Source organism: Phalacrocorax carbo, chromosome Z (assembly GCF_963921805.1).
Source record: "Phalacrocorax carbo chromosome Z, bPhaCar2.1, whole genome shotgun sequence".
Lineage (NCBI taxonomy): Eukaryota > Metazoa > Chordata > Aves > Suliformes > Phalacrocoracidae > Phalacrocorax > Phalacrocorax carbo.
Genome location: NC_087548.1, coordinates 28,786,004 through 28,806,011, shown reverse-complemented (window position 1 = coordinate 28,806,011; position 20,008 = coordinate 28,786,004). Strand labels below are relative to the sequence as shown.

The window sequence follows — 20,008 nt, the reverse complement described above, 5'->3', positions numbered from 1 at the left end:
TCTGAGGAAGATTTCACACAAAATTTTATGCGTACACCTTTACACTGCATTAGGAAATGAGAGGGTTGCGGGTAGAACCGAAGCGGGGGCTGCGCCCGCCGCCCCGCCGAGGCAGCGCTGGCCAGTGGCGCACGGCGGCCTGCCGCTCCCCGCCGCTGAGGCCACCCGGGGCCTCCCCCGGCCCACCCGAGGCGTGCCCCGCCTCCGCGGCACGGCCCCGAGCGGCACCGCCAGGCCGCCAGGCGGCGCTGCTGCCCCGCCGCCCGCGTGCCGCTCCCTCCGCCCACCGCCCTCAGCCCCGGGCCCGGCGCGGCGCGGCGCGGCCCGGCCCGGCCCGTAATATGGAGGCCCCCCCCGTGACCATGATGCCTGTCACGGGCGGCACCATCAACGTGATGGAGTACCTGCTCCAAGGTAAGCGGCCAGCGGGCCCCTCCCGCCGGCGTGGAGAGCGCCCGGCAGGCCGCGGGCCTGCCGCGCCGCCCAAAGGCGGCCCTCGGGGCTGAGGCGGAGGGCTCCGGGCGGGCTGAGCCGGGCGGCTGCGGCGGCCGCCGGGGCTGAGGCGGGGGGGTTCCGGGCGGGCTGAGCGGGGCGGCTGAGGCGGCCGCCGGGGCTGAGGCGGGGGGCTCCGGGCGGGCTGAGGGGGGCGGCTGCGGCGGCCCAGAGCCCCGCTCGGCCGGGGGCGGAGGGGAGGGAGGGGGGTAACGGATGGGCCGTCTCCGCCCGCCGCAGGAAGCGTACTGGACCAGAGCCTGGAGAGCCTGTTGCACCGCCTGCGCGGCCTCTGCGACAACATAGAGCCGGAGACCTTTCTGGACCACGAGATGGTGTTCCTGCTGAAGGGGCAGCAGGCCAGCCCCTTCGTGCTGCGTGCGCGGCGGTCCATGGACAAGAGTGGGATGCCCTGGCATTTGCGCTACTTGGGGCAGCCGGAGATAGGCGACAAGAACCGCTATGCGCTGGTGCGCAACTGCGTGGACATTGCTACATCAGACAACCTGACCGACTTCCTGGTAGAGATGGGCTTCCGCTTGGACCATGAGTTTGTGGCCAAAGGGCACGTGTTCCGCAAGGGCATCATGAAGATTGTGGTCTACAAGATCTTCCGCATCCTCATGCCGGGAAACACGGAGAGCATTGAGCCGCTCTCCCTCTCCTACCTGGTGGAGCTCAACGTGGTGGCACCAGCAGGGCAGGACATCGTTTCTGATGACATGAAGAACTTTGCTGAGCAGCTGAAGCCTCTAGTGCACCTGGAAAAAATTGACCCCAAAAGGCTCATGTGATTGAAAAGCTGGGCAGTTAAGTCATTGGTTTTCTAAGTGATCCTGAGAAGGGTGTTTTTCTAAAATGCCTTTTGAGGGCAAATCAAAAGAGGGAGAGGGGAATAAAAGACTAGGTATCAGTGTTTTGTTGACTGCAGTTACTAAGTGTTTTTTCCTTTGCTTGTAGATGTGAACAAAAGGGGATAATTCTTTAATTCCATTCAAAATATTAATAAAAATGCTAATATTGGTAGTTCTGTTGGGGAGGTACATGTTAGAAAGCATATTGCCTAGCAATCAAAAAATATTGGACTTAGGGGAATTCATCCTTCTGTGTACCAACATCCCAGTGCTGCTTGCTTGCCTTTTTTTTTTTTTTTTTTTAAAGCACCATTCAGGTATCCAGGTATCCTACCCAGTCATCCTTTTTTCTAAGTAATACATGAAGTTAATATCCTGTAATGCAGGAGGAGATGTTTAACACACTCATAAACCCAGGAACTACACAGTATAAAAAAAGCAAGTGTACATTTGTGTGGGACGGAATAGTAAAGTAATAGCATATGTAAAAGTAACGGCTAGGGCACAAGATACTTTAGTGAAACTGTTTCTGATATAATCAAAGTCAGAGTTGGAGAACAATTTAGCAGTAATATGGTTGCCAGGAGTTTTACAAATCTTTTAACACTGTTCCATCTTTTTCACTGAAGTTGGGCACAGCAGCCTTAGTTCATAAGAAAGCAGTAAGTTACATGGTTTTTATTTATTATTAGACTTCTCACACCTGACAGCATTATTGAAAATTGACACATTAAACAATTAAGAGCATTGTATAGCTGCTAATTGAAAAAGTGATGTTTAGCACCCCTCTTGACAGCAGGATGGTTAGTTACCCTCCCTGTATTTCAATGATACTTGAGTTAGGTTTGAGAGTTTTCAAATACAGCTCAAACAAAAGAAGACTGGTAAAACTAGCAAAGATAAAGAAGCTTATTTAAATTTCTCAAGTCCTTTACAGAAGGCAACCATTTTACCCGTTACTAAATTGCACCAACCTCTGTCAGAGACATTGCCACCCACCAGCACCACACAACTCTATGAAACAACTAAAGGTAAAGACCAGCCCCACAAAAAGCCTCATAAATAGCCTTTTAAGTTAACAGCTACATGTTCAGCACTGGAGTTTGGACAAGATAAGCCACAATAACTAGATTAGCACTCACCTGATGCAGTGTCTTAAGTGTTCTACTGATGTGGGCTCTGCATAAGGAGTGTGGGACACAACTGATTACTTGAATGCCGGCTGGAGAATGCCATTGCATTGAACACAGCCATGATTTTCCAACAGGGTACAAGCAAGGAGGTGGCCTGTGGGACTGCTCGTTACCTAGGCTTGAAGCATTTTCTGGAGGACACACCTATAATTCTTTTGTTCGTACTCAGGCATGACTCACCCTGATCAGACAGCATGTTATCCTGGGCCTCCGAGTCTGGAATTCTTTAGGATACTGTTACAGGACATCACTTCCCAGGGGGTGAGGCGTAGGCCCAGAGCTCGAATGTGCTGGGTTGCTCTGCAATTCAGCTGCAGTCCCACCCTGGCAGGTGGGGATCCTCAGGGCTGTTGTCATATCCTGCCACTGCAACACTGGTTGGGAGTTGCTTGCCACAGACTTCCACCATCTGTATCTTTCTCTTGTGACATGAAATTTTACAAAGAATTCCAATGGGCCAGAAAAGTTGAACATTCTGTGACAGATTTTTTGAAGTTTTAAGTACAAAGACACACAGAAAACAGTAAGTACACAGGTCTTCCCCATTGCTTTGGAAAGGAATTCGCTTGGTAAATTACCTTCCAAGCCTCTTTCTAAGTGGAGGGGCAAACAAATCATAGAAGGTTGATGTTAATGTAATGATGACAGAGAGGTAAATCCCACATGAAATTTCAGGCAGACCAGGTCAAGCAAAAGGAGGCTTAATGGAGAGTTCATAATCGAAGCTTTTACGTTTTAGATGACAATAGGTCTGACTATTGCTTGATCTGAACTATCACAAATCATCATTTAAAATAGTTCTTTTTAAGGATAATTAGTTTAAACCTTAAAAATTGCAGCAATCCCCATTACCAGCCTTCCTTATTCTAGCTGCAGAGGAGGCAGGTGTGCAGAGGAAAAAAAGCTTACTGCATCAGTGGTTATAGCTGAAGAGAAATGGATGCTTCCAGGCATCTAATGCTCAAAAAGTGTATCCCTTTCTTTTATCTAATGAAATACACTTTTCTCCTATTGATATCCTGAAGAAAATTTATTCTTCCACTAAGCCATAATAATGAACTGTATGAGCTTGGCAAAACAGAATTTGGTGGCCAGAGAAGGGAAATGAGATAGGGAAGCACTTGTTTTATGACTCTATCCTTGAGGAGAGCTGAGAGACTGATCAAAGGAAACATCCTGCCTCAGGAGATGCTGAGAGCTGAGAAAGGGGGTGATAAAGTGTATAGTGAAGGAGAACAACTAATCGGGATGTTGATAAGAATGAAACCAAAGCGTCCTTTAGGTGAACTGTCATTATAATACTAAAAATCAGGCCCACAGGCCAGGAATCTCCTCCCTCTAATAAGCCCCTTACTCTCTGAGCATGCCTGGTAAATTAAAAGTGAGCTGTATCTTCAAGTTGAAGCGAGAAAGTAATTAATCAATTACTAGCTGAGGCGTGTGAATAATAGCTGTGACTGACACGTTTAACTGTATAAATGCCTTGTAGTCTCTCGGTGCGGGGTGCTAGCTTTGTGGGCTACCACCGAGCACCCATCTTCGTTTAATTAACAAAAGTTAATTAAATAAAATACCTTTGCTCTGTATGTAGTTTGGCGTTTTGCACACTGACTAAATGAACTTGCTTTTTTTGGATAACACTATGGCACTTAGCTTTTATAGCTTTTATAGCATAACCCCAGTGAATTATCATTCATTACCTACAGTCAAATTATATTGTAGTTACACAGACGGCTACAGAAACACTTAACCTCTCCTTACTGGAAAGTACGTATTTTTTTAATTACACACATATCCTTTGGGACCAACAATGTGACTATTCTTTTCATTTTATTTTGGGGAATTTCTTTCTGCCAGCTAAAATAGGTGTATTTTTCAAGGGCAGGGATTACCTCAGGACTCTGTATTTGTTGCAATGTATTACCCAAGGCCTGATGCAGCTGAGCTTAAGGTAAGTTTTCTTATTGTGAAAGTAGGCTGGAGGAGTGGGCCAGCAAGAACCTTATGAAGTTCAACAAGGAAAAGTGTAAGATCTTGCATCTGGGAAAACATAATCTGGGAGTGCAGCACAGACTGGGATCCACCTGGCTGGAGAGCAGCTCTGTGGAAAGGGACCTGGGGGTCCTGGTGGGCAGAAAGCTCAGCATGAGCGAACAGTGTGCTGCTGCGGCCAAGAAGGCCAACGGGATGCTGGGTTGAGGACGGTCACCCATTAGAATAATCTCCCCAGGGAAGTGGTTGACTTGGCCACGTTGGACACCTTCAAGAGTCGTCTGGACAGGGTGCTGGGGCATCTTGTTTAGACTCTGCTCTTCCTAGAAAGGTTGGACTAGATGATCCCTGAGGTCCTTTCCAACCTGGGATTCTGTAATGCCTTCTATTATTTCAAGCTGTTCCTCCAGTCTTGCAATCTTGTCATGTTTCTACAACTTCACTGATTACTGTATAAAAAGTGGAAATCCCTGCATAACAACTAAAGGTAGGGTTGTTATTAATCCATTAGGCCCAGCTATTTCTGCTATTAAAGCTTGCTCTACAGAAGCTCATCCCAGTTCTTAAAAACTCTTACTTTAGAAAAAGCCACAAGTTTATCCTCTGGCGCTCCTCAGTCTGGGATCTCTATTCTTCCCATGGAAACTTCCATAATGTTATTTCTGTACAATCGAAGACACGCTGTAATAACTTTGGAAGTGCTCCATATTAAGACTAATCTATGGGAACATCTTTTAACATACCTCTGATATGCTAGCACAAAACGAGCTTTTTGCTATATAAAATAATGTTGCATTCAAGTTTTCATCTCAGAAACCTCAGTAATACAAGCAAATTGAATCTGGGGCTTATCTTTTTCCTCCCTCCTTCTGTTTGTGGGCAGTGATGTTGTAAGGAACAGGCAGACCTGATCTACCAACACATGACTCCATGGCTGGTGTCACCGATACAACTTTGGGTTTTTTGATAATGGGATGGCCTACATGGCACTGGGATTGCTGGCATCAAATGGGGGACTCCTTTCTCAAAGGGGAAAGAGGGTCTGTGCTCAGGAGCTTGTGGGGCTCATTGACAGGGCTTTAAGCTAGAGGCAAAAGGGGAGGGGGAACATATCAGGCTTGCCTGTGACAAACTGTGGGACGATACACAATGGTTAGAGGGACAGGCTGCTTTTGTGAGCCCTCAACCTGCTGCCCAGAGGAGCGCTGGGGGCACTGCAGTGCAGTCGAAGTCTTGCACAGGTAAGCTGGGGGCTCCTGAGGTAGTAGGCGCCAACAAAGAAACTCCCATGAAACACCTCAAGGGTATCAAGGGGTGCTCCAATAAGGAGACACAGCCCAAAGACAGCTGAAATGCTTCTATACTAATGCACGCAGCATGGGAAACAAACAGGAGGGGCTGGAAACTACCATGCTGCTGGAAAGCTATGACCTAGTTGCCTTTACTGAAACCTGGTGGGACGAATGCCATGACTGGAACGTGGCTATCAATGGCTACAGGCTGTTCAGAAGGGACATGCAAGGAACGACGGGCAGAGGCGTTGCTCTCTACGTCAAAAAATCCATACAGTGTGAAGAGCTGTCCCTGAAGAATAACCATGAGCAGGTCAAAAGCTTATGGGTAAGAATCAGAGGCAGAGGCAACCAAGGGAACCTTGTGGTTGGTGTCTAATACAGGCTGCCCAATCAAGGGGAGCCTGTTGACAAAGCCTTCTTCCACCAACTCCAGGAGGCTTTGTGCTCACGGGCTCCCATCCTACTGTGGGACTTCAACCGCCCTAACACCTGCTGGAAAAGCAGCGCAGCAAACTGTAGTCAATCCCGGAGATTCCTAGAGTGTGTTCAGGATAAAACTTCGTGAGCCAGGTAATAGACAGCCCTACCTGAGGGGACGCAATACTAGACCTGATGGTCACCATTGCAAGTGAGCTCATCAGTGACATCAAGATTGGAGGCAGCCTGGGCTGCAGTGATCACACAATGGCGGAGTCCACACTCCTGAGGGATATGGGGAAAGTGAGGAATATAGTCAGGACCCTAAATTTTAGGGAAGTGGAATTCCAGCCCTTCAAGGAGTGAGTCCACAGGACCCCCTGGGAAACGGTCCTCAGGGGCAGGGGAACAGAACAGAGCTGGCAGATCTTTAAGGACAAATTCCACACAGCGCAAGAGCTCTCAGTGCCCAGATGTAAGGAATCAGGCAAGGAAGGCAAGAGACCAGCATGGCTGAGTTGAGACCTGCTGGTCAAAATAAAGAGCAAGAGGGAGCTGCACAGGCAGTGGAAGCAGGGACAGGTATCCTGGGAAGAGTATAGGGGTGCTGCTTGGTTGTGTAGGGACGGGGTCAGGAGGGCCAAGGCATGGCTGGAGCTGAATTTGGCAAGGGATGCAAAGAATAACAAGGCAGGCTTCTATAGGTACATGATCCAGAAAAGGAAAGTCAAAGAAAGCATACCCTCTTGATGAAAAAATATGGTGGCCTAGTATCAACTGAGGAGAAGTCTGAGGTGCTCAGCAACATTTTTGCCTCATTCTTCACTGGTAACCTCTGTCCTGACCCCTCCCAAGCCACTGGACCTCAGGATGGAGACCAGGGGGATAAAGCATCTCCCACTGTAAGGGAAGATCAGGTTCATAACCGCCTGAGGAACCTGGATATACTCAAGTCTATGGTACCTGATGAGACGCATCCCAGACCCCTTAGGGAATTGGCTGATGAGGTTGCCAAGCCACTCTCCATGATATCTGAAAAGTCGTGGCAGTCAGGTGAAGCCCCTGGGGGCTGGAAGAAAGCAAATATTGTGCCCATCTTTAAAAAGGGTAGAAAGGAGGACCTGGGAAACTACCATCCTGTCAGCCTCACCTCTGTGCCTGGGAAGATCATGGAACAAATCCTCCTTGAAGCTCTGCTAAGGCACATGGAGGACAGGGAGGTGATTCGAGACAGCCACCATGGCTTCACCAAGGGCAAATTCTGCCCGGCCAACTTCATGGCCTTCTCTGACAGAATGACTACATCAGTGGACACCGGAAGACCTATGGATGTCATCTGTCTAGACTTCTTTACAAGCCTTTGACTCAGTCTCCCACAACATCGTTCTCCCTCAACTGGGGAGCTATGGATTTGATGGGTGGACTGTTCAGTGGATAAGGAATTGGATCGTTGCATCCAGAGGATAGTGGTCAATGGCTCAACATCCAGACAGAGACTGGTGACGAGTGGTGTCCCTCAGGGGTCTGTACTGGGACCAGTTAATATTTTCATCAATGACATAAGCCACTAGGATCAAGTGCACCATCAGTAAGTTTGCAGGTAAGACCAAGCAGAGTGGCATTGTTGACACCCCAGAAGGGCAGGATGTTATCCAGAGATGACAAGCTGGAGAGGTGGGCCTGTGAGACACTCATGAGGTTCAACAAGGCCAAGTACAAGGTATGCACCTGGGCTGGGGCATTGATACACCCGGTATCAATACAGGCTGGGGACTGAGAACAGGGATTGAAAGCAGCCCTGTGGAGAAGGGCTTGGGGGTACTGGTGGACAAAACCTGGACATGAGCCAACAGTGTGCACTCACAGCCCAGAAACCCAACCGTATCCTGGGCTGCATCAAAGGAAGTGTGGCCAGCAGGTTGAGGGAGGTGATTCTGCCCCTCTGCTCTGCTCTGGTGAGAGCCCACCTGCAGTGCTGCGTCCAGCTCTGGAGCCCTCAGCACAGCAAGGACATGGAACGGTTGGAGCGAGTCCAGAGGAGGGCCACAAAAGTGATCCGAGGGCTGGAGCACATATCCTACAAGGACAGGCTGGGACAGTTGGGGTTGTTCAGCCTGCAGAAGAGAAGGCTGTGGGGGACTTCCAGTACTTAGAGGGGGCCTATAGGAAGGATGGGGACAATCTCTCTAACAAGGCCTGTTGTGACAGGACAAGGGCTGATGGTTTTAAACTAAAGGAGGGTAGATTTAGACTGGATATAAGGAAAAAAATGTTTACAATGAGGGTGGTGAAACACTGGCACCGGCTGCCCAGAGAAGTGGTAGATGCCCCATCCCTGGAAACATCCAAGGTGTTGCTCAGAGCCCTGTCCAGCCTCCTGAGCAAGTGGAGGATGTCCCTGCTCATTGCAGGGGGGTTGGACTAGATGGCCTCTGAAGGTCCCTTGAACCCAACCCCTTCTGTGATTTTAACTGCTTTCCTGTCCTATGTTTTCCATAGGTTTTGATATTGTATATAGCTTTATAGATGATCTACAAGTTGGTTCAAAGGTAAAATGTTTTAAATAAGTTTCTCCAAAGGACTGAAAGTTAAAAATAACTACAAACCAGGATTTTTCTTCATAATTTTTAATACTTTTCACTTTTAAATACTGGTCTTAAATTTGTGATTGTAACATGGAAGAGCCAACTTCTTTTAATTTTTAGAACTTATCATTAGGATAATAAAGCTATTATAGAACAAATAGTTACACTCTACACACCCAAGGTACTCAAAAATATGATTCATGTTTTAAATCTGTAGATGAACAGTGGCAATTCAAATACAGCATTATCTGTACAACTTGACAAAAATACAGGTGGACCATCTGATTAGTTTAGAGAGTATCTGCACAACTTCAGATAAGCCAGCTCAGCCCAATCAAGTAGAAGATCTTTTTCCCCCCATAGTGCATCACATTTTTCACAGACACATTTGTCAAAATAAGTTGTTCAGGTTCTCAGACAGGATAACAACCACCATCTCATCCTCATTCCTGACACAAGTTCTATCAAGTCATTTCCTTCAGATCGTGTTTGGCAACATTCAAATTCTCCAAATGGACACAGATATCCAGAGAACCCTAGCTGATGGGGAAGACTGCTGCCTTCTCAGCCCTTCAAATTGGCTCAGTTGATAAAAACACCTGTTCTAGAGTCAGGAGCTGCTTCTGCAGAGACCACCACAGCTGTATAAACATCACCAACCCATTAATGGGAAGAAGTAAACTCAGAGAACACAGACACGTGGCAGTGACTGAAAACAGGGATTGGCTCAAGAGACAGGGCAGATTTTATAAAACTGTAAAAGCAAGATCCCTTCCAGAAGAAAGGATCTAATAGCTGCTTGCACAGAGACAATCTGAGAGGCCTACATAGAACTGCCTTTTTCATTTGTTTTTGAAGAGGTCAATTAGTACTTATTTCTCAATCTTGCAATTTATTTCATATTCTTTAAGAAGCCTCTTAAAACTTCAATTGGGCAGGGCTAGCTGTAGTGAAGTACCGGTGCCTTTATGTAAAAGTAAGATGTATTCTTTACAAATAGCATCTGTAGTGTAATTTTATTTACAGAATAAATTGCAAAAGTACATCACATTTAGTGCAAATGCAACTAATGATATAAGTTTATATACCGCTTTGTAAACTTTCCATACCTTTGTAAAATAAAGCTATCCAATTAAATTAATAAAATTGCCTGTGTTCCAAGAATTACCAGAAACAGCAAGTAAGGAGTTAAACTCTTTATAATTTGGATTTTATTTTTTGCTTTTCCTTTTTGAAGTTCCCATCAGTGGCTATGGTGGAATGAATCGTTGCTTGGTTGATTGTAAAAAGATGAAGTACATTTGAGGTATAAGATTATTTTTTAACATCGCTATATAAAATGTTCACTGCTGATATAGTAAACATACAAATTTTCATCTTATTTGCCTTACTAGCATTACCATATAGGCACTTTTCTACGTATTCAAATTAACAGAGTAACTCTGTAATAAGGCATATTCCATGCACACCATTAGAGAAGGGCAAATGAAAAGGGAAGGGTTATGGAGCATGAAATCTGCATGCATGTGTAATCACGTGTTATGTATAATTTCATCTCTACAGAGAAGATGAAGAGAGAGTTTTTCACTGTGCAGATCACATTTAATCATTTATCAAATCTTCAATAAGTTACTATATTATCTTTATTTTCAGGCACCTACCATACTATAAGACTTTCAGCTTTCTTTTGAAAAAAATATATCTGAAACGTCTTTCTCAAGATACACAGGTTAGTGAAACACTGAGGAGTCTGAGCGAGTTTCCAACTACAGGACATGGATAAAAGATGTCAAAGTCAGTACCAGTCTGCCACAGCCCTCTCCTAATGACGATCTCCAGAATGAAAGGCAGGCAAATATCTGACATTTACATTCTCACAGCAACTAAAGGGAACTTTCCAGTAAGAGCTACACATCCTTATAGCTCTGATGGGTTTTTGATCAAGAGGCAAATAATTTTCTACACAAACCTCATAGCATGGCTTTATTAAGATGAGGAAAACACATGCATGATCTGAAAATAATGTACTCATCCTCATTCTAGACTGGAAATGGTCTCTTATGTAGTCCAAATTACATCAATAAATATTATAGTGTACCTTCTCACAGCTTCAGGAAAGCCCTGGATATCATGCAAGAAAGCAGTCCATATACAGCATGGACAGATGACTTCTAGCTTTCACGCAGTCTCTTGCCCTCTTATACAGAATCTTCCTAGGTATTTCTGGATCATGTTTAATAACAAAACTTCTATAGCACATATTACATAACTAAAAAATACAATAGAAATATAAAGATATCTGGAAAAAAAATAAAGCTTTTCACACTCTTACTCCTTCAGAACCAAAGATCTTCATAAGAGTAAGACAATAGAAAAGGCAAAGTCATAAGAATATTGACAGCCCTCAGTTATTAACTGACATTTTATGTAACAAGATGATTCATTATAGAAACCAGCAGCAATGAACTATGATTATAGAAAGCAAAACAAGATGTGCCAATAAGTCAGCTAGGCTTTACTGAAGTTCCTCTTCCCTGCCAAAAAGTACCACGTTTTTGTGCATATAAAGCACATACAGTATGCTATATGTGCATTTGTCTTTTGTGCTTTTTAAACATGCACAAAAACCGTGCGAGTATCTTAGGAAGGTTGACAGTGGAAATTCTGCAAGTTGTTCAAATTTAAAGCAGTAACCCACGTTGGTGATTCCAAGTTGTACATGTCCTTCCTTTTCTAGAGCAAGCAAATAAAAATAGAGCCATATACATGTTATCAATACATGTATTTATAGTTACACACTGATTCAGCAAGAAAAGTGAGCAGGAGAGAGCTAGTGTTAAATATTCAGCCTCATGGTGTTACAACACTTCAGTGTACAAAGCCTAGAACTTGGGCCATAAAAAGACTGTAGATCCTTCGTTCCAGCATGGAGTACTCTATGTGTGGTCACTTCTCCAATGTGGAATGCTCACCCAGTCTTGTTCTGATGGCTGCAGGTAAGCAAAGATAGAAATACAGCACTGAAAAGTTAGAACGCTAGCAGGAAAACAAGAATTTGTTAAACACCTTAAATAGTATCACCACTGCTGTGATCAAGTTTGAACTGTTGGCTTATGGTTCACCTACATTAGTTCTCTAGCAATACAAACTTTGAAGTGTGAATCCTTACAGGGCCACCTGTTACAGAAGGATCAAATGGCTCAGACTTTTGGAGTCTGACATAATAAATAAACCCCAAAAGATAGGTAGCCTATGTCACACATAAAAAATGTGATAGAAACTCATTTTCAAAAAATGCTGTAATACTAGAACTATCAAACCGAATTTGATGGTTTTACACAATTACATATATCAACAGTCTACACTAACAAAAATTAAGTGAAGCCTTACTTAGCACTAAGGCTTATGTCTGACAGATTCAGATAGCCCAAAAGCGATGAAGAAATCCTCTAAGGCCATATCATCATTTTAATGTTAAAAATTTTAGATTAGCCCAATGCTCTATACCATTAAAATATACCTATTGACTTTAGAAAGTATCTGTAAATGCCTTTTCTTAGGCTCACCAGACAGGCTAAAAATTTAAGTCACAGCCTTTTAAATACTGCAGTAATTGACACTGGTCTGTCAGAAAAGTTCCATTAATAAAAAATCCTAGATCAAAAATATTCTCCCAATATAACAGAATACTTTAACCTTCATAATATTGTATAAAATATGCAATTATAAGTAGAAATCAAGATATCAAAACCTCATGAGGCTCTAGAAACTTCAGTATGTTCTCTTTTCAGAAAAAGTGTAAAATGCCAATGGGAGCTGAGAAAAAGCCCAGTACTTCATCCTTTTACACTTCCACATAAATTAGACACGTATGTAAAACCTTGCAAGACAAACTAGCAAAAGTCTACAAAAACTAACACTTGATAACTTGTGCAGCCCTTATTTTTCACACTAATAATACACACATTGTTTTAAATGTTTAAAAAAGTTTAAATGTTTTATAAAGTAAACTAAGCACTGAATTCATGCTTATCACGTTAAGACATTTCCAGATTGCATACTTCTGTTTGGCCTTAAATTTACAACAGTGAATCAAGAACGAAAAAAATAAATGTATACCTGCTAATACTAGAATAAAATAGGCTTTCCTGCTGTTTTCTCTTGCACATACGATGTAAAACGCTTCAAAAATTTTGGATATTCTCGTTTTGCCACTGCCCGTAACACTGATGCTGGCGCCCATCCTCCTGGGTTCACTAGAAGTAGACAGGAAGACATTGAATACATCAAATCTGCTAAAGGCTAGAAATGAAGATTTGTTACTCCTGCAACACTCTCCGAAATAACAGGAAAGTAATAATCAGCACATTTTTTTATACCCTGACAGCTTGTACTGTAGCACTTTCTCCTTAGTACTCAACCTCTGTCCAGTTCCATGATGCCACTACTTATAAAACATTAAACATGATGTGTTGTGAGTCTTTGGGAATACCCAAATGGAAGGTGATACTCTGTAAGAACTTACAAGAAAAAGACTCAAGTTACTCTGTATTTCAAAGAAAACAGAAGTCACACCTCAGCACGTGAAACAAAATTCAAACTGATTCTATAAAGTACGCTTCAACTCATGTGGCAAGTGTTTTGCTGAAAAAGCTGCTGGTTCCCATACAATCACAGTTCACAATTTATCAATGAAAACGTATTTAAGTAATTGGGAAACTTCTAAAAAGGAAACAAAGCAGCTTACCTGGAGTTTAACACTGTATAGTATTATTTGTACAGGATTTACACAAATTACTTCACTCCTATACGGCAAAGATTTACGGAACAATTTTTCAGACTCTGACTCTCTAGTAAACCATGTAATAGGTGGTTGAAAGAAATAAGTGGGTGAGCTACTCTAATTTGTAGCTGCAGGAGAGGAGCTAGTAAGTATGTAGCTCCAATACTACCATACACTGCTAAATACTGGGTACAGTAAGAATACTGTTTGGCTTTGATAGTTTTTCAGATAATACCAAGGATTTTATTAGTTAAAAATATGTAGACTAGAGTATACAGCTGGCAAACATCCTCACACAAAATGTATTTGCTCCTCCTTAACACAGAGTAAGAATTGTATCTCCACTATCAGTAGCTATTCAACCTAACAAGATGAATTGGGGGGGGAAGATTACAGCAATACATAAAAAACCCACATACTTTTAATGAAACTAAAAGTAATGTTTAAATTTATATATAATTTTAATGCAAGTATGCCAAGTCATCCCAGTGGCAGACATTTCTTCTGCTTACCCTTCTCCACCCCGAAGTTGTGTACTTAGGACTGGGCTACACACCACTCACATTTATTCCCCTCAGAATGCCACATAATGAATGATCGTATTCACCAATTCATGCAGCACGTTAATTCGAGTCTTTTTGAACATAAAGATCAGAAGTGTGATGCTATATTTAAATTATCAGAAAAATACATCAAGGTTTTTTTTGCCAGTGTTCTGCTCCCCAGAATTATCATATCGTGCATGTCATACTGAAAAAATTCAGACTTACCATTAGCTACATATGTAATCTTGCATAGGATGTTGTCCCTGCTTATCTCCTTGTTCCCCTCTGGTGGGCTTACTAATGTCTGACAAATCATAGCAATATTTATTTTGGCACGGACACAGCGATTGTTCAGCTGCCAGAAAAAAAAACATTTGTAAACCTCAGATTAGATTTGTTTCAGCATACTTGACTGCCTATGAAGTCTAAGACATTCCAGCAGCTGTTTCTGAGTGTTTGCGTTCTAGCACTACATGGATGTAACACGAATGTGAGTGAAATGAAAGGTACCTGGTGAATAAGGAAAGGGTTAAACTAAAATGCCTGATTCTCAGGTTTCTGCTTCCATAATACACATTACAAGTTAATTACTTCAGTTATTATGACAAATGGCTAAGGAAATATTTAAAGAATAATGTATCCACTTTTACAAGTATCAGTTAGTAACTCTTCTCTTGTAAGCAGACTATGGCATAGCAATCAGCACAGAAATGCTCCAAATAAAACAATCTTTGCTACTATCTGACAGAACCAATGAAGAACTGTGCAAGATGGACATTTACAGATTCCATATCTACAATTATAGAAGCCTAGTCCTATATCTGACAATGAAGTTATTGATTTGATTCCATACAAAATAACCTCAACCCTTTAAAATGTCTTCACATCTTCAAAAATTTTGCTTCCATTTTGCTGCAATAACTTAGATGTGCCAACAGTTGAGGTAAGGCAAGAAACCTTTTGGCTCAGAATGTCTTAATCAGGTCATTTTATCACCTGGCTTAAATAAACTGTATTTTTGCATAAACCTCCTCCCCCTCCTTCACCCTAGTATTGCTCATGCATTACCACATAACATGTTTATATTATCGTAAAAGCAGAACTTCATAGAATGGAAATAATACTTACAGGAGCACTGTCATGTTCCACAGAGAAATTGCACACAATCCATGTTTCAGGATCATTTTCACTGAATGCTGGTATTTTTCTGATGGCAGACAAATACAGCACATCCCTTTGAGAAGCTGGCCACACCCTCTGCAAAGAAACACCTGAATATAATTTGCAAAACTGGAAAAGCTTAAGTACTCACTATTCTTAGATAAAGGCAAAAACAAGCAAGGGAAAACAGGTCAGTCGTTATTTAAGTTTCTTCGTAAGTTAATTTTCAAAACTGAAACATAGCTGCTGTACAGATGCATATCAGGTTATATGGCTACGCTTAATGTTTAAAAATTTAAGGCAGAATTTTAAGGCCTTTGAAATGCAGGAAGCCAAGCTGCATTTTTTTTGCAGACAAACAGGAAGTGGCAATTCCTCTCCTGTTCATTCACAACCTCAGGTTTACATTTCAGTTAATACTTGTAAGCTACAAACTGAAATACTGGTTAACTACAAATTGATACATCTACAGTTATTTACATCTCCAGAGGGACAGAGCAAGGGATAGAAATATTTTAAACAAATACTATTTCAAAAAGCTACTTTTTCAGAAAGACAGATATGGTAAATCACTATTATCTAAGTGAAAGTTTCAGAAGCAAAGTGTCTGATAAAGTAAGAAATTATACAAAAGCCATTTTCCTGACACTCAATAGAGGGAAGAAAAGTCTAGCTTTTACTACAACTATACAGTTTACGCAGCTGTCTTACTCAAAATCATTACTCCTCTGTTACAGAAGTTTTAAGGTAACTGCATTACTCAAAATTGTCAAAGAAAAATATTTGATTTAATATTTGAGTATACTAATACTTGGAAACATGCATGAGTAAAGATTAATCTGTACACTTAATCCCCTCCTTTTTTTTAACCTTTAAGTTACAGTTGTGTTATAATTCAAATGAACATTTTAGTAAAGCTACACCAGAACTGGTTGCAGAGGGAGAACACATAATGAAGTTACAAGAAGAAATGTACCAGCAATCATACCATCTCATAATGCAAGTGTATATGGCAACTAATTGTGGACAACAATTAATTCCATTATTGCAAAAAAACCATATCCAGTGGTATGGATTTCTTCTGTATAGTCCATGTTGACTTATTGCTTCCATTTGCTTTAGATGGCTCTTACTTGCTGGCAGTGTTATATTTAGAAATTCAAACTAAGCTTGTTATTACAAGCTCTATCAGACACATGCAGAAGCAATTACGCTATCAAGACAAGTTTGAAAAATTGACAAAGTTGCAGTGTTCTGAAATGTTGTTCTGAACAGTATTTTAAGTTGCTAAGACATTGAAGTATTTCAGAATAAGGTTAGAACATATATGCCCCAGACTGTCTCAGTAGAACATTTGTACAGCTGAAGTGTTATTACCTTATGTGTCTGGTAAATGATGATTGCATTATCAGCTAAATTTTCCACAACATGGAAATTTTCAATTGTTGCTAAAAGAGGGGGAAATAAAATACATCAGTAAACAGGCACAGATATTAGGTCAATGTTATAAATAATACCCTTGCTGATAAATAGGCAAGGCTTAAGAACCAATTCCTTACTTTCCCAGTCATTACGAACATCCACATTCCAGAAGTAGTGGCAAACTTCATGTCCTGTTACCCCTTTAACAGCATGGGTTGCTTTCAAAGGATCTAAAACTATTCCATTCTCTTCCACCTCTCTTCTGTATACCTATAGCCCAATACAAAAAAATAAATTACAACGTAAGTAGTCAAAACTGTTCATGTTTTAATTAAGATGTCATCAGTTTTTTTAAAAAAAAACCCACTTACCTAGAAGACTAACACATGAATAATTTGCCATTTCAGTGTTCTCTAGTAACTACCAATCCAGACATTCTTCCACGGTAATTCACATTAAAATACCAGTATTTTAAGAATCTCTACTCCAAAAATTATTAACTACCTTATTTATCACTATGCACAAGGCTCCATAACACAGAGCAGCCAACAGAGTGACTTGCTACTCTAACATTGTTGTACATTGAATTTACACATAATTTTGATACCAAGTTTTAAGCAGGAGAGAATGAGAAAGGAATCTGTAAAGATAAAGCTATTGCAAGAGTTACACAGGATTTTGTATTAATAAGTGTATTAGAAGCCACAGCTTTTGTGGACTCCAATCCTAGCTTAAACAATGCTATTCTCAAAGTTTCTAACAGCATAACTTGCTGAGTAGTCATATTGCCAGAGAATCACAGAATCATTTAGGTTGGAAAATAACCTTAAGATCATAGAGTCCAACCATAAACTTAACACTGCCAAGTCCACAAAACTGAAAGTGTTTGTCTTCATAGGGTATCGGCTGGTATCAATTAAACAAAACCCCATTTACCTTCATTTCTCCTTCTTCTACCACTAGCTGCCAATTGGCATCTCCTCCTACATCTTGCAAAGAATATGTCATGTGGTTTTGTACCATCTCTTCCACCTTTAGAGGAAAAAAGAAAGTACACATTAATTCATTCCTTCCATCTTCTTGGGCATAGACTGTACATTATTGGAAGCCACGAGACAACATTTTAAATCCTGTACAGGAGCTGAATTTGGGCAATAGAGCTTTGTATTACAGATAAAGAACAAGCAGATACTTCTGGCCTTCAGAAACAAATGCAGAAATCTTGACTCAAATTACAACTTCATTCTTATGGGTACTTCCTATCCTCTTCACACCTCTGAACTGTCAAAACTCACTATTTTTCCCTAAGACAAATTTATTTCAACACATAAGAACTTACTTCAGGCAGCTCTAAATAGAATTACAATACACTGCAAGATATTCACTGAAAAGTATTTAAAAAGCTGAACAAAGGCTGGGGGTGGGGAGGAAGACAGACAAGCTCTAAAAGAGTGAATCAAAAGTCATATTGGAAGAGCAAGAAGGAAATGGACACGGCAAAGCATGCCTATTCTGTTTTATTGGCATTGGCATATTTGCAGTTGCCAGCTAGAAAAAAAAAAAGAACAGAAATGTTTATATTAAAAAAAGTTATGATACAGAGACTCCACTATTATAAAAACAGTAATTTAAAAATTATTCAGCTACATAGTTGTGTGCTTTCCTTAAAGGCTAAACAGTTGATACATTTTTATCAAGCTACATAAATACCTCATTCTTTTATTCCATATAATGTGCATGAAAACGGGTGCTGGGACAGGAAACAGGATTTTACTTTAAATCTACAATCTTATTCTGTTTCTTTGGTTCCCCTCCCCTTTCCAAATCTCACTCTCCCCCAGAAAAAAATAGAAGCAAAAATGTAAGATATCCATTGCTCCATAATGCTTACAAGTACTGCAAACGCTTTAATAACTTTTTTCCACCCAAAAGATAAATGGCTGCTAAAACTTGCATGTCATTGCCACTATTTTCTTGGATTACTAGAAACATCTTTTTTTTCCTAAAGGAAAAAGCACTACAAGCAAAGGTTAGTTAACTGACCTACACAAAGATTAGTCTAAGTAGTACACAGTCACGTGATTAATAGCCTGAATCATAAGTGGTTTTGCACCACTTAGCAAATCTGAATCCTACTGCACATATAAAACAACATACAAAACGTATTTGAGCCAAGTAGTAGTACAAGTAGAAAGCAAAATTAAAGAATACTTAATGATCTTTTTCTGATATGATATAGAAATGAAAGATGTTTTTTACTTTAACTTAAAGCAGTAATTTTGTTTGTACTATGTACTCCATGGGCAATACACTTAAGACCAGGAAGAAAGAAAGGTAATTGAATCAAGTCAAAATCCTGAAAGTACAACATCAAAATAAAAATCAATTGGATGGAAATTCTAGTTTATTTTTTTACCTATAAACTTCTCTACAGAAGCAAAAGTTACCAGCCCAGTTTTTGGGGTTTTCTTTGGGGTTTGTTTTGTTTTGGAGTTATAATGAACTAAACACACCTGCAAGATCTGTGTTTGTGTTTAGACAGGTGATCTCTTCCTGCCAGTTATTAGCAGATTTTCTACAAAAAAGTTTTCCTTTTTTTTCCAGTGAAACAATGAGAGTACAATCCAAACCAGGTAAGAATGTGGGATATTTGAATATTCCATTTACTAGCTCTAGGTCACTCTTTCAGGAAGGAACCCTCACCATGCTCCCACCATTTACCTGCAACACTTTCAGGTCCCCATGTCTCTTCTTCCCTAGCCCCTCATCTGTTAAGGACAAAGCTAGCTTTTGTATGTTTTTTTTGGTCTTTTGCTGCTTTTGCTTTACACTAAATACAAAGGGTTGAGTGGAATAGGAAAGAAAGAAGAGGAGGCCACCACAGGAGTGCAATCTGAACAGTTTCTTACCTCTGCTTCACCAAGCAATAGCAGTACCTACAACTGCCTTGCGCATACTACCTGTCCAAAATACATGTACTCTACGCACTGCTTGCTGTCAACCTGCACCTATTTCAGCAGGACAGTGTCAAGGTTCACAGCTCGTTTCCTACTGGGGAGGCCACACTATTACCTCTGGGGTTCTTGGCAGCCTACAGGAGTGACCTGCAAAAATACTTGTAACCTGTATGCCATGCAGCCTTGGCCTGAACATTAAGTGGGAAGCTCTTCACTTTAAAGGCCCTCAGAACAGCTCAACCTACTTTGAAGTCTGATAGTCCTTTAAAAGAAGTCATCTGCAAAGTATCTACATGCATTTTAAGCCCGCAA

The 20,008-nt window shown here is 41.4% G+C and overlaps 2 protein-coding genes across 3 annotated transcripts in view; one reads left to right on the top strand and one right to left on the bottom strand.

Annotated features, from left to right (window-relative positions):
- Positions 1–253: 253 nt before the first annotated feature.
- Positions 254–4,129, top strand: MED18 (mediator complex subunit 18). Its single transcript, XM_064438250.1, has 2 exons — positions 254–414; positions 733–4,129. The coding sequence occupies exons 1-2, from the start codon at positions 342–344 to the stop codon at positions 1,284–1,286; spliced, it is 627 nt and encodes a 208-aa protein (XP_064294320.1). The 5' UTR covers positions 254–341; the 3' UTR covers positions 1,287–4,129.
- Positions 4,130–8,854: 4,725 nt separating this feature from the next.
- Positions 8,855–20,008, bottom strand: part of CERT1 (ceramide transporter 1) — a 74,913-nt gene continuing 63,759 nt past the window's right edge. For both annotated transcript variants that reach the window (XM_064438248.1, XM_064438249.1), the window contains 7 exons: positions 17,676–17,771; positions 16,877–17,009; positions 16,695–16,765; positions 15,285–15,413; positions 14,382–14,511; positions 12,948–13,084; positions 8,855–11,818 (listed from right to left, as the gene is read on the bottom strand). In XM_064438248.1, coding sequence (XP_064294318.1) covers positions 12,957–13,084; positions 14,382–14,511; positions 15,285–15,413; positions 16,695–16,765; positions 16,877–17,009; positions 17,676–17,771 — 687 coding nt within the window. In that variant the 3' untranslated portion in view covers positions 8,855–11,818; positions 12,948–12,956. The remainder of the gene's footprint in view (positions 11,819–12,947; positions 13,085–14,381; positions 14,512–15,284; positions 15,414–16,694; positions 16,766–16,876; positions 17,010–17,675; positions 17,772–20,008) is intronic.